General features: G+C 47.4%; 1 protein-coding gene across 1 annotated transcript in view; it reads left to right on the forward strand.

Moving 5' to 3' along the window:
- Positions 1-644: 644 nt before the first annotated feature.
- Positions 645-13,456, forward strand: part of LOC120407968 (B-cell differentiation antigen CD72-like) — a 45,491-nt gene continuing 32,679 nt past the window's right edge. The window contains exon 1 of the mRNA XM_039544380.1: positions 645-657. Within this exon, the coding sequence (XP_039400314.1) occupies positions 645-657 (13 nt within the window). The remainder of the gene's footprint in view (positions 658-13,456) is intronic.

Consider the following 13,456-nt stretch of genomic DNA (forward strand, 5'->3'; position numbering starts at 1 on the left):
CCGACTAGGGGTCTGCCCCCAGGCACAGGTTTGCACAGCCTGCCCCACTCCCCGCCCCACTGCAGCAGCCCCACTGCCGGAGGGCTGGAGGAGCAGTGCAGGACGAGGGGGAGCCGATCTGTGGGGCTGAGGGGACAGTTTGCAGGAATCCCCACGAAGGGTTTGGCTTGGCAGTAACGTGAGGAGCCTGCGGGCCCGTCTCCTGTAAGACGTTAGCTTCAGCAGTGAGCCTATGAACAGCCCAGCGGAAACCCCAGGTACCGAGATTACTGAAAATAGCAGGTTTAAGGGGAAATTCTGACCACAGGGACAACCCACCACCACAGTGTCATGGCAATGAACTGATGTATCTGTTCGCAGAGTCAGAACGGGCTCTCCCCTGACACCTGGTGGTGAGCTGTGGGAAAGGACTTCAGGGGCTGATCTCGTTTGCATGGGCCCACCCACCCTGCCTAGCATGATGAGGCTGCTGGCCCAAATGGTCACTTTGGCTGCTGTAGGATCCCCCGTCTCTGTGTTATTGGGGCAGGAGGAATGAAGGGTTGTTATCCTGGTTATGTGAATCAAGGACAGTAGAACTGTTCTTGGTATTTTATGACAGAGGGACTCGCCCTCAACTTAGTGGCACTCTCTAGACAAGAGACATGGGTTCCGCAGGTACATAGGTTTCTGATGCTAGTGTGGCTCCTCCAAGATGTAGTGGAGCTAATTTAGACTCCAATAAGAGGGTTGTTACTACCTGCAGAGTTGACATCACTGGTCCCTTGGTTTAAGTGTTGGGTCTGATGTTAGAAGCTTCTCTAGGTGCATGAGCAGTGGAGCTTCCCTGCTGACAGCTGAAACCACTGAGAGCTGTTAACTGTAGGGTACCTGGAGTCATACTGGTATGTGGCTGGCAAAGAGGCCTGGGTGGCTGGTGGAGAGGGATGGTTAGTGGAGCAGTGTGGGTGGCAGAGAGGACAGAGCAGCTTGGCAATTGGCTGTTGAGGGCCTGAGCAGGGGAGCGTGTAAGGTGCTTCCATACCTTCCCCCCGGGCTGGGAGGCGAACTCTGCAGATGAACTTCTGAACTCTGGGGCTACACTGACCAAGGACAGAAGCTGTGGGAGGGGTGACGGTTGGGTTGCTGGACTTAAGACCCTGAGGGGAAGAGGACACTGCCCAACTTACTTGTGGGTGGGTCTTTTGCTCATGGTTTGTGTTACGAATCCTGTTTGCAGTGTTTCCCCAACATAATGCTGCATTGTTTGTTTGTTTATTTATTTATTAAAAGGTTTTTGCTACACTCAGACTCTGTGCTTGCAAGACAGGAAGTTTTGCCTCCTAGAGGTGCCCGGGGGGGGCGGGGGTATGTAATTGTCCCAGGTCACTGGGTGGGGGCTCGAGCCGGTTTTGCATTGTGTTATTGACACGGACCCCCTGGATACTGAACCCGGCCCTTGTTGCTGCCAACTCAGAGGGGCAGAAGGGTAACACATATAACAGGTACCTGAGCTACACCCGCAGACACCTGCACACGAGCGAATTGCCATATATGATAATAAGGGCTGTGTCCTGTGTCCCCGCTGGCTGCAGAGCCCCTGCGTAACCGCCCTGGGGCGTGGAGCCCTACGGAGCTGCTGCGGCCGATGCTTGTGGAGCCTCCTTTGGGGGGGGTCCTGGCTGGAGCTGCCTCCCCTGCCACTCAGAGGGGCCCTGCCGCTCGCCCGGCTCTGAGTGGAGCTGCGAGCGCCCAGTGTAGCCAGCCAGGGACCAGGCCCCAGGCCCAGTGCCTGCAGCAGGCTGGCCTGGCCACAGAGCAAATCCAGCGGCTGATGGGGTGTGCGTGGGGAAAGCCCACATGAGGGGCAGGGAGCCGCTCACAGGGGCTCAGACCCCCACACAGCCCCCTTCGACACAGCCCCTATCAGGCTCCGAGCGAGGGAGAACTCACCCCTTGGGCAGGGACGGGCGCTAGAGCGAACTGGCCCGTGTCCCCAGGAGGCTGGGCCAGGCCCCAGGTGGGGGGCGTATCACAGAGTGGGGGGAGGCCAGGCCCGGCACCCCCGGCTTCCTGCGATTCACCGTGACTCTCAGCCAGCCAGTAAAACAGAAGGTTTATTTAGACGACAGGAACACAGTCCCAGACAGGTCTTGCCGGTACAGACAACAGGATCCCCCCCAGTTAGGTCCATCTGGGGGCCCAGGGAGGCCCCAGCCCCGTTGGGAAGCCCCAGCCCCGTCGGGCTCCCCTCCATTTCCCGACCAGCCAAACTGAAACCCCCCCCAGCCTCTCACTCAGCCTCCCCCCGGCTCCTCCCCCAGCCTTTGTGTCCTTTGTCCAGTGTCCTGGGCAGAGGTGTCACCTGGCCTCCAACCCCCCTCCTGGGGTCTCAGGTTACATGCTCAGGTATCCTCCCTTCCCCAGTGCAGCCCGTCCCAGCACAGCTCCCCTGCCACCTTCCCAGGCTAATACTCCCCACTCAGCATTCACAGACACACCCAGAACATTCCCACTTCATCATAGGGCGATACCTGGCCTGGCCCCGGGGACGGGGTTGGGGGGCTGCTGGGGCTTTGCTGTCATAGAATCATAGAATCTCAGGGTTGGAAGGGACCTCAGGAGGTATCTAGTCCAACCCCCTATGTGACGTTATTAATATAAATGGGAACCATATAGAACATGGGTTGCAACCAAGGTCCTGTGGTGGCACCAAATCCTAAGTAAAGGGGGTCATATAAGGTGTCTAAGACCAGGTTCTGGGTTGCTGGTTATGATTATGCTGTCTGTATGTCTGTGTATCATTTTGTAGTTTAAGTATAAGTATTGGCTCTATACTGTCTATATTTTGTATTATGCTCTGCCTCTGGGAAGTGTCCCAGACAAAGCGGATGTTAGCCCGGCATAGCTGGCTTGATGGCCCATTAAAGGGCCATCAGCTACACAATTGACCCATGGAGAGAAGGCAGACACGCCTTGTGACTCAGCAAAGTATGCAGGGACTGGCCCATGTGACTCCAGGCTCCATATTATTTTTGCTGTAAGTTTCCACCGTGAGAACAAAGGGATTCTTACACCTGGAAAAGTCTATATAAGGCCGATGCATCATCTCCATCTTGTCTTCAATCCTGCTTCTGACCTCTGGAGGGACTTTGCTACAAACTGAAGCTTTACACAGGGGACTGAGGACCCATCCCAGCGGGGGATGTTCTCCAGAGACTTAAATTGAACCTGCAGTTTACTTCATCACTGCTGCAAGCCTGAACTAAGAACTTTGCCATTACTGTATGTAATTGATTCCATTTAACCAATTCTACCTCTCTTCTCTACCTTTTTCCCTTTGTAAATAAACCTTTAGATTTTAGATTCTAAAGGATTGGCAACAGCGTGATTTGTGGGTAAGATCTGATGTGTATATTGACCTGGGTCTGGGGCTTGGTCCTTTGGGATCGAGAGAACCTTTTTCTTTTATTAGGGTGTTGGTTTTCATAACCATTCATCCCCAGGACGAGTGCACTGGTGGTGATACTGGGAGACTGGAGTGTCTAAGGAAATTGCTTGTGTGACTTGTGGTTAGCCAGTGGGGTGAGACCAAAGTCCTTTTGTCTGGCTGGTTTGGTTTGCCTTAAAGGTGGAAAAACCCCAGCCTAGGGCTGTGACTGCCCTGTTTGAGCAATTGGTCCTGATTTGGCACTCTCAGTTGGGTCCCGCCAGAATAAGTCCGTCTCAGTGGCGTAGTCGAGCTTGGATCCACAGAACCAGGTCAATTAAGCTTTGGGTCAGAACCCCACGCTATCCAAATTTTAACTTTGGGATTGAGAGTTTGGTTGGTTAAAGATCAGTGACCATGAGACAGAAAGCATCAGGAAAAGCAAGGAAACTGCAAGCCTTGAGAGACAGCCTGCAGTTTGATTATGAGCAAGAACTGGCAGAAATTCAAATGGAGAAAGAGGCTGATGAGAGAAAGAAAGAAGTTGCTAAGAGGCGTCTGGAGTTACTGGCTGCTGAGGAGAAAACTCGACAGATGCAACAGGAGACAGCTAGACTCCAACTCCAAGTCAAAAAAGCAATGGAAGAACAGCAGAGACTGTATCCTCTTGAAAGGCCAGTTTGTAACAATGTTGGTATGTTGTATAACTCTGAGCAATTGTCTGGGGGTAACCAAATGTACCCCAACAATGCCACCTTTTATGTCAATGCTGTTACTGTGTGTTCAGTAGGGGGTGGCCCCATAAATTGTGCCAGTGCTATGGATGGGAATGGTAATGGAAAATTCATAGAGTGTGTAAAAGTCAATGGTAAAAGCTGTTTAGGGCAAATTATGGCTTCTAACATCACTCTTGTTAAAGCAGATCTGGTCAAAGAGGAAGATTATCTACCAAATCAGAGTGTGAATGTTGTGATCCTCTGTGAGTTTACTGTCCATGTGCCTTTAGCCAGAATCCACCTTGAGTGGAATGGGGCTCAGCATGAAGTGATAGCTGGCATCAGGAAGTTATTGCCTAAAGATCTTTTAATTGGGGAAAATGTTAAAGCTTTGTTCAGTCCAGGTAGCCAGTCACAGGAGAGGAATGATCTTAAACCTGTGTCTATTGTGAGCAATGATTTGCCTGAGAAGGGTTGCTCCAAAGATTTGTCTGTGCAAAAAAGCAGTGTGTCTGGGAATGAAGTTTCTGAATGTCTGTCTGATGTCTCAGAAGGAAATCTGGAGTTAGATCAAGAGCAGAAAGATCTCATTGGTGAGGAAAATGTTTCTCAGGAGCAGATTAAAGTAGATGGTCAGGTGAAATCCCTAACTGAGGAAGGACAGGGTAAACTTGTAATGGGTAATGGATTGGTGGCTAGTGCAGCTTGTAGAAGTAAACCTGAAATGGGTAACTGTGATTTGCTAAAAGTAGCTCAGTGTAGTGAAAAGAGCAGCAGCTTATCTGTTGGGAGAGGCAATGTGCCTGGTAGGGAAAGTTTAAAGGAGCCTAGGCAGCCTTGTGAGCTGATGGCTTTGTCTAATCAGCAGTTTGGGAAGACAGGGATAGTGGAAGATGAGTGTCCCTGTCCCTTACCTGTGTCCTGTGTGAAGAAATGTGACAGTGAAGGGAATGTGCCTGTCTCTGTCAGGGGTATTGACTTGCCTATGAAGGGAGCTACCTCGGTCTCCAAGCAGTTGTCTGTGAACAGCCCTGTGTGCTGGGACAAGGGAAATGAGATCCCAAGCTGTGTGTCTGGTGAAGGAGAATGTGTCTCCGGCTCTTCTGTGTCTGTGGAGCAGACAGAAGGTGCCTGTCAGCCTCTGATGGTTGAGGGTGATTCAGTTGTCTCGGAGTTGGTTGTAAATACAGCTAAAGCCCAGGAAGGGAATGGTCCTGAGTTTGTGTCTGCTGGGGAGAATGGCACTGTGACTAGGTTGCATCCAGTTAGTGTCTTAGCAAAATCCCAGAGAACAGACAATTCTGGTGCTTGTAGTTTGCCAGTTGCTAAGGTGTGGTTGGAAAAGGGGGCAGCAACTCTGTCTGATCAGGGTGATACCCTAGCCAGGGCACAAGGAGAGCATGAAGGTGATTTAATGGTGTTACCTACTGATGGTTTGACAACTTGTAGCAAGAAGGAAAAGATTCCTAAACTTGTTCATGGCCAAGGGAAGGATACTGCTTTTGACCTGTTATCTAAAAAGTCTGTAGGTGTGCCTAAAAGGGGGTTGTGTAGAAATCCGCCTGTTGGGCCTAAGGTGATTCTGAATGTAAGTGAGACCCAGAAAGCATCTGTGGTTGCTCAGGGAAGTGTTCCTTTAGAGCAAGCCCTAGGTGGAGAGGGGAAGGGCAGAATTTCTGTGAGGGGTGAATTGCTGCTTAGAGAAGCTCCTAGGGAAAGGAATCCTCATGGTAGCCTGTGCAAGCAGTTTACTGCAACTGAAGGGTGTAAAAGTGATTTAATCAAGAAAGTTTCAGTTCCTAACAGCCAGAAATTTTCGGTTGTGGATGGATCCACTGACTTTCCTTTTGAGAGATCCAGTGTGGGCAGCTTTGAAAAGGTCTCAGGTGGAGTAGAAGCTGTTAAGGAAGTTGAGCAGCCCTATAACCACCTGGCTGTGTGTGGCCAGCTTGTTGGGGAGACAATGGTGTTGGGACAGAAAGGTCTCCAGGCTGAATCTGTAAGTGAGCAGTCTGTGCTTCAGGATCTGAGGGCAGATTCAGTTACTGGTGTTTCAAAGCAGAACAGTTTTATGGCTGAATGCTTGAGGAGGCAGGGGAGAGCAAGCCAGCTCTCACCCTCAGACCCTTTGGATTTGTGTGGTATCTCTGTAAGACAAAGTCCAGCCGTGGAATCCATAGCAGCTAAGAAGTTAAAAGCTAGTGTCTGTGTTGATGCGAATTACTTGGCTGGCAGGGAGAAGAAGGACTTGCTAATAGCTGTTAGCACAGAGGGCCCATCCCATCAGCCAGTGAATTCTGTTAAGCAAGAGAAATCAGGGTTTAATCCAGAAGGAAAGAGAAGACTGAATTTTGCAAAGGGAAGCCACAGGTTAACCCTAAAATGCCCAAACTCCAATGGTATTGAGCCAAGGGTGTGGCATGACAAACATGATTGTAAATGGACACTTGCAATGAATTTGTTGTTATTGCTAATGCTAATTTTTGTAACTAATGTGTTGCTATTGCCAAGAACTGTAACAATGTACAATGTGCCTAATCTTTTGGAAAATCCCTTAAACATGTTGAAAGGAATACATGAAAACACACTTTATGTTAAAGGGCCTTGCTATACTGATGTTTTGCAGTTAATGCATGTAAACAGTGTTGGAACTTTTCACAGGGGAAAATACATTCCAGACCTGATGTGCTGTATGAAAGGGGAAACTGAGGCACACTACCATATTGCTTTCATGGCTAAATGCCAAAATTCCTGTACTATGAACAACCTCAATATCTACATTGGTTTAATGTTATTTGGGTTCAAAACATTGGCCAGAACTGGTATGGATAAAGTAGCTGTTTTCTTTAGCTCTTGGCAAGATCACATGAAACATACAGGAACCATGCTGCAAAAGCTAATCAAGTTATACCTTGAGTTTGTAAAGAGATTCATTCATGTTATTGAACATGACTTTGATAAACCATTTCGGTTATACACTGGTACGGCCTCTAGCCCAACACTAGCTGTAGTGAGACAGACCCAAGGAAAGGGGGCTCTTGGGATGCAGTCAGCGATGTTTTGTCATCCCTTCCTGCATCAATTTTGTGTTGGGGGTGTGACGTTATTGATATAAATGGGAACCATATAGAACATGGGTTGCAACCAAGGTCCTGTGGTGGCACCAAATCCTAAGTAAAGGGGGTCATATAAGGTGTCTAAGACCAGGTTCTGGGTTGCTGGTTATGATTATGCTGTCTGTATGTCTGTGTATCATTTTGTAGTTTAAGTATAAGTATTGGCTCTATACTGTCTATATTTTGTATTATGCTCTGCCTCTGGGAAGTGTCCCAGACAAAGCGGATGTTAGCCCGGCATAGCTGGCTTGATGGCCCATTAAAGGGCCATCAGCTACACAATTGACCCATGGAGAGAAGGCAGACACGCCTTGTGACTCAGCAAAGTATGCAGGGACTGGCCCATGTGACTCCAGGCTCCATATTATTTTTGCTGTAAGTTTCCACCGTGAGGACAAAGGGATTCTTACACCTGGAAAAGTCTATATAAGGCCGATGCATCATCTCCATCTTGTCTTCAATCCTGCTTCTGACCTCTGGAGGGACTTTGCTACAAACTGAAGCTTTACACAGGGGACTGAGGACCCATCCCAGCGGGGGATGTATTCCAGAGACTTAAATTGAACCTGCAGTTTACTCCATCACTGCTGCAAGCCTGAACTAAGAACTTTGCCATTACTGTATGTAATTGATTCCATTTAACCAATTCTACCTCTCTTCTCTACCTTTTTCCCTTTGTAAATAAACCTTTAGATTTTAGATTCTAAAGGATTGGCAACAGCGTGATTTGTGGGTAAGATCTGATGTGTATATTGACCTGGGTCTGGGGCTTGGTCCTTTGGGATTGAGAGAACCTTTTTCTTTTATTGGGGTGTTGGTTTTCATAACCATTTATCCCCAGGACGAGTGCACTGGTGGTGATACTGGGAGACTGGAGTGTCTAAGGAAATTGCTTGTGTGACTTGTGGTTAGCCAGTGGGGTGAGACCAAAGTCCTTTTGTCTGGCTGGTTTGGTTTGCCTTAAAGGTGGAAAAACCCCAGCCTAGGGCTGTAACTGCCCTGTTTGAGCAATTGGTCCTGATTTGGCACTCTCAGTTGGGTCCCGCCAGAATCGCTCCGTCACACCCTACTCAAAGCAGGACCAACCCCAACCCTCTCGCACTGAGGTTGCCTCTCCGGGGGGGGGGGGGGGGGGAGGGGAACTCCAGTTTCTAGGAAAAGGCAGGTGTTAGTAATGGGAGATTCGATTATTAGAAACGTAGATAGCTGGGTCTGTGATGACCGGGAGAACCGTATGGTGACTTGCCTGCCTGGTGCGAAGGTTGCGGATCTCTCGAGGCATCTAGACAGACTTATGTGTAGTTCTGGGGAGGAGCCGGTGGTCATGGTACATGTAGGTACCAATGACATAGGGAAGGGTAGGAGAGATGTCCTGGAAGCCAAATTTAGGCTGCTAGGGAAGAGACTGAAATCCAGGACCTCTATGGTGGCATTTTCAGAAATGCTCCCAGTTCCACGCGCAGGGCCAGGTAGGCAGGCAGAGCTTCAGAGTCTCAACGCGTGGATGAGACGATGGTGTAGAGAGGAGGGGTTCACGTTCATTAGGAACTGGGGAAACTTCTGGGATGGGAGGAGTCTATACAGGAGAGATGGGATCCACCTAAACCAAAGTGGAACCAGACTGCTGGCACTAAACATTAAAAAGGTTGTAGAGCAGTTTTTAAACTAGGAGATGGGGGAAAGCCGACTGCTGCAGAGGAGCGGGTAGATCGGACACAGACTTCTCTTAGGGGAGAGTCTGATGATAGAGAATCTCCAGGTTATAGTCAGGAGCAGAGGACTGAAAAGTATAATGAAAGGGCCTGATCAGATGATAAACAGTCACATAAAAAAGAATCTGGCACATCAGAAAAAGGCAGGCTAATAAACAGGGACAAGTTTTTAACGTGCTTGTACACAAATGCCAGAAGTCTAAATAATAAGATGGGTGAACTAGAGTGCCTTGTGATAAAGGAGGATATTGATATAATAGGCATCACAGAAACCTGGTGGACTGAGAGCAACCAATGGGACACAATCATTCCGGGATAAAAAATATATCGGAAGGACAGAACAGGCCGTGCAGGGGGAGGAGTGGCACTATATGTGAAAGAAAGTGTAGCTTCAAATGAAGTAAAAATCTTAAGTGAATCCACATGTTCCATAAAGTTTCTATGGATAGAAATTTCATGCTCTAGTAAAAATATAACATTAGGGATCTATTATCGACCACCTGACCAGGACAGTAATAGTGATGATGAAATGCTAAGGGAGATTAGAGAGGCTATCAAAATTAAGAACCCACTAATAGTGGGGGATTTCATTATCCCCATATTGACTGGGAACATTTCACTTCAGGACGAAATGCAGAGATAAAATTTCTCGATACTTTAAATGACTGCTTCATGGAGCAGCTGGTACGGGAACCCACAAGGGGAGAGGCGACTCTAGATTTAATCCTGAGTGGCGTGCAGGAGCTGGTCCAAGAGGTAACTATAGCGGGACCGCTTGGAAATAGTGACCAGGTGTGACGAAGTGGGACTGTTCATACTGGGGGCTGGGTACAGATCCTAAGTATCTAGCAGCAAAAGTCCATGCAGCAAATGCCTGACACTCTGTCTCCTAGCAACTGATGGCCCGGCCCCTCCCTGCAAAGGTGCTGGCTAAAGGTGTTGGAGACAAAGGGGTCAGGTGACCTCCTGGCCCGGGAAAGAAGCTGAGCAGAGAGGAGGGGCCGGAGGGGGTTGGGCAGACTGGAGCCAGCTGGGCAAAAGAGGGGAAGCAGAGAGAGAGGGCTCTGATCCCCGAGGGGGGCTGTGAGGCCCCAAGATGGACCTAACCGGGGGGATCCGGTTATCTGTGCCTGCAAGACCTGTGTTGGACTGTGTTCCTGTCGTCTAAATAAACCTTCTGCTTTACTGGCTGGCTGAGAGTCCTGGTGAATCGGCAGGGAGCCCGGGGGTGCAGGGCCTGACTCCCCTACACTCCGTGACACCATAATACAATAGCATTCAACATCCCTGTGGTGGGAAGAACACCTCAACTGCCCAACACTGTGGCATTTAATTTCAAAAGGGGGAACTATACAAAAATAGACAAAAGTTAAAAGGTACAGTGACTAAAGTGAAATCCCTGCAAGTTGCATGGGCCCTTTTAAAAGACACCATAATAGAGGCCCAACTTCAATGTATACCCCAAATTAAGAAAAACAGTAAAAGAACTAAAAAAGAGCCACCGTGGCTTAACAACCATGTAAAAGAAGCAGTGAGAGATAAAAAGACTTCCTTTAAAAAGTGGAAGTCAAATCCTAGTGAGGCAAATAGAAAGGAGCACAAACACAGCCAACTTAAGTGCAAGAGTGTAATAAGAAAAGCCAAAGAGGAGTTTGAAGAACGGCTAGCCAAAAACTCCAAAGGTAATAACAAAATGTTTTTTAAGTACATCAGAAGCAGGAAGCCTGCTAAACAACCAGTGGGGCCCCTTGACGATCGAAATACAAAAGTATCAGAGGGGTAGCCGTGTTAGTCTGGATCTGTAAAAGCAACAAAGAATCCTGTGGCACCTTATAGACTAACAGACGTTTTGCAGCATGAGCTTTCGTGGGTGAATACCCACTTCTTCGGATGCAAGTCTTGCATCCGAAGAAGTGGGTATTCACCCACGAAAGCTCATGCTGCAAAACGTCTGTTAGTCTATAAGGTGCCACAGGATTCTTTGTTGGAAATACAAAAGGAGCGCTTAAAGACGATAAAGTAATTGCAGAGAAACTAAATGGATTCTTTGCTTCAGTCTTCACGGCTGAGGATGTTAGGGAGATTCCCAAACCTGAGCTGGCTTTTGTAGGTGACAAATCTGAGGAACTGTCACAGACTGAAGTGTCACTAGAGGAGGTTTTGGAATTAATTGATAAACTCAACATTAACAAGTCACCGGGACCAGATGGCATTCACCCAAGAGTTCTGAAAGAACTCAAATGTGAAGTTGTGGAACTATTAACTAAGGTTTGTAACCTGTCCTTTAAATCGGCTTCGGTACCCAATGACTGGAAGTTAGCTAATGTAACGCCAATATTTAAAAAGGGCTCTAGGGGTGATCCCGGCAATTACAGACCTGTAAGTCTAACGTCGGTACCGGGCAAATTAGTTGAAACAATAGTAAAGAATAAAATTGTCAGACACATAGAAAAACATAAAGTGTTGAGCAATAGTCACCATGGTTTCTGTAAAGGGAAATCGTGTCTTACTAATCTATTAGAGTTCTTTGAAGGGGTCAACAAACATGTGGACGAGGGGGATCCGGTGGACATAGTGTACTTAGATTTCCAGAAAGCCTTTGACAAGGTCCTTCACCAAAGGCTCTTACGTAAATTAAGCTGTCATGGGATAAAAGGGAAGGTCCTTTCATGGACTGAGAACTGGTTAAAAGACAGGGAACAATGGGTAGGAATTAATGGTAAATTCTCAGAATGGAGAGGGGTAACTAGTGGTGTTCCCCAAGGGTCAGTCCTAGGACCAATCCTATTCAATTTATTCATAAATGATCTGGAGAAAGGGGTAAACAGTGAGGTGGCAAAGTTTGCAGATGATACTAAACTACTCAAGATAGTTAAGACCAACGCAGATTGTGAAGAACTTCAAAAAGATCTCACAAAACTAAGTGATTGGGCAACAAAATGGCAAATGAAATTTAATGTGGATAAATGTAAAGTAATGCACATTGGAAAAAATAACCCCAACTATACATACAACATGATGGGGGCTAATTTAGCTACAACGAGTCAGGAAAACATCTTGGCGTCATCGTGGATAGTTCTCTGAAGATGTCCACGCAGTGTGCAGAGGCGGTCAAAAAAGCAAACAGGATGTTAGGAATCATTAAAAAGGGGATAGAGAATAAGACTGAGAATATATTATTGCCCTTATATAAATCCATGGTACGCCCACATCTCGAATACTGTGTACAGATGTGGTCTCCTCACCTCAAAAAAGATATTCTAGCACTAGAAAAGGTTCAGAAAAGAGCAACTAAAATGATTAGGAGTTTGGAGAGGGTCCCATACGAGGAAAGATTAAAGAGGCTAGGTCTCTTCAGCTTGGAAAAGAGAAGACTAAGGGGGGACATGATAGAGGTCTATAAAATCATGAGTGATGTTGAGAAAGTGGATAAGGAAAAGTTATTTACTTATTCCCATAATACAAGAACTAGGGGTCACCAAATGAAATTAATAGGCAGCAGGTTTAAAACAAATAAAAGGAAGTTCTTCTTCACGCAGCGCACAGTCAACTTGTGGAACTCCTTACCTGAGGAGGTTGTGAAGGCTAGGACTATAACAATGTTTAAAAGGGGACTGGATAAATTCATGGTGGCTAAGTCCATAAATGGCTATTAGCCAGGATGGGTAAGAATGGTGTCCCTAGCCTCTGTTCGTCAGAGGATGGAGATGGATGGCAGGAGAGAGATCACTTGATCATTGCCTGTTAGGTTCACTCCCTCTGGGGCACCTGGCATTGGCCACTGTCGGTAGACAGATACTGGGCTAGATGGACCTTTGGTCTGACCCGGTATGGCCTTTCTTATGTTCTTGTGTTCTTATGTAAATCATCCCAGCCAGGGCTTTGTCAAGCCGGGCCTTAAAAACCTCTAAGGAAGGAGATTCCACCACCTTCCTAGGGAACTCATTCCAGTACTTCACTGTTAGGGGGCTTATTTCTTCACCCTCTCACTTCCCTGGTCCTTCTCGCATGAACAGAGAGCAACAATACCCGAAGTCCAAAGGAGCAAACAATTCCATGTTTATTGGGGTGAACTTCCAGCTAGCATGATTCCAGTTTCCTTCCTTAGTCTCTCCCTTCCCAGCTCTGACACCACAGAGCCTTGCCTGTGTCCCTGTTCCCATCCCCTGTTCCCATTTCCCCCTTAAGCAAAACATGATCCCAATTCCCCCATCCCCAGTCCCTGTTTCCAACCCTCCCTCTACTTCCTGACTGACTGCAGACTATATAGTAAAACCTGAGTTCTGCTTAGCTAGACCTTAACCAATCATTTTACTGAAATGTAACTAACCAATCCTAACATACTGTAACATGGTTATTTAACCAATTATATCCCACCTTCATTGGTTTACACCCAACAAAATTAATGATACAGCAGCCAGAAATAATCACAGAACCAGACAGAGACCATGCAAATAAACATACAAAACAATACAGAAGTGAGGATTTCACAACTACATTTAT

This window comes from Mauremys reevesii, linkage group 6 (genome assembly GCF_016161935.1).
Source record: "Mauremys reevesii isolate NIE-2019 linkage group 6, ASM1616193v1, whole genome shotgun sequence".
Lineage (NCBI taxonomy): Eukaryota > Metazoa > Chordata > Testudines > Geoemydidae > Mauremys > Mauremys reevesii.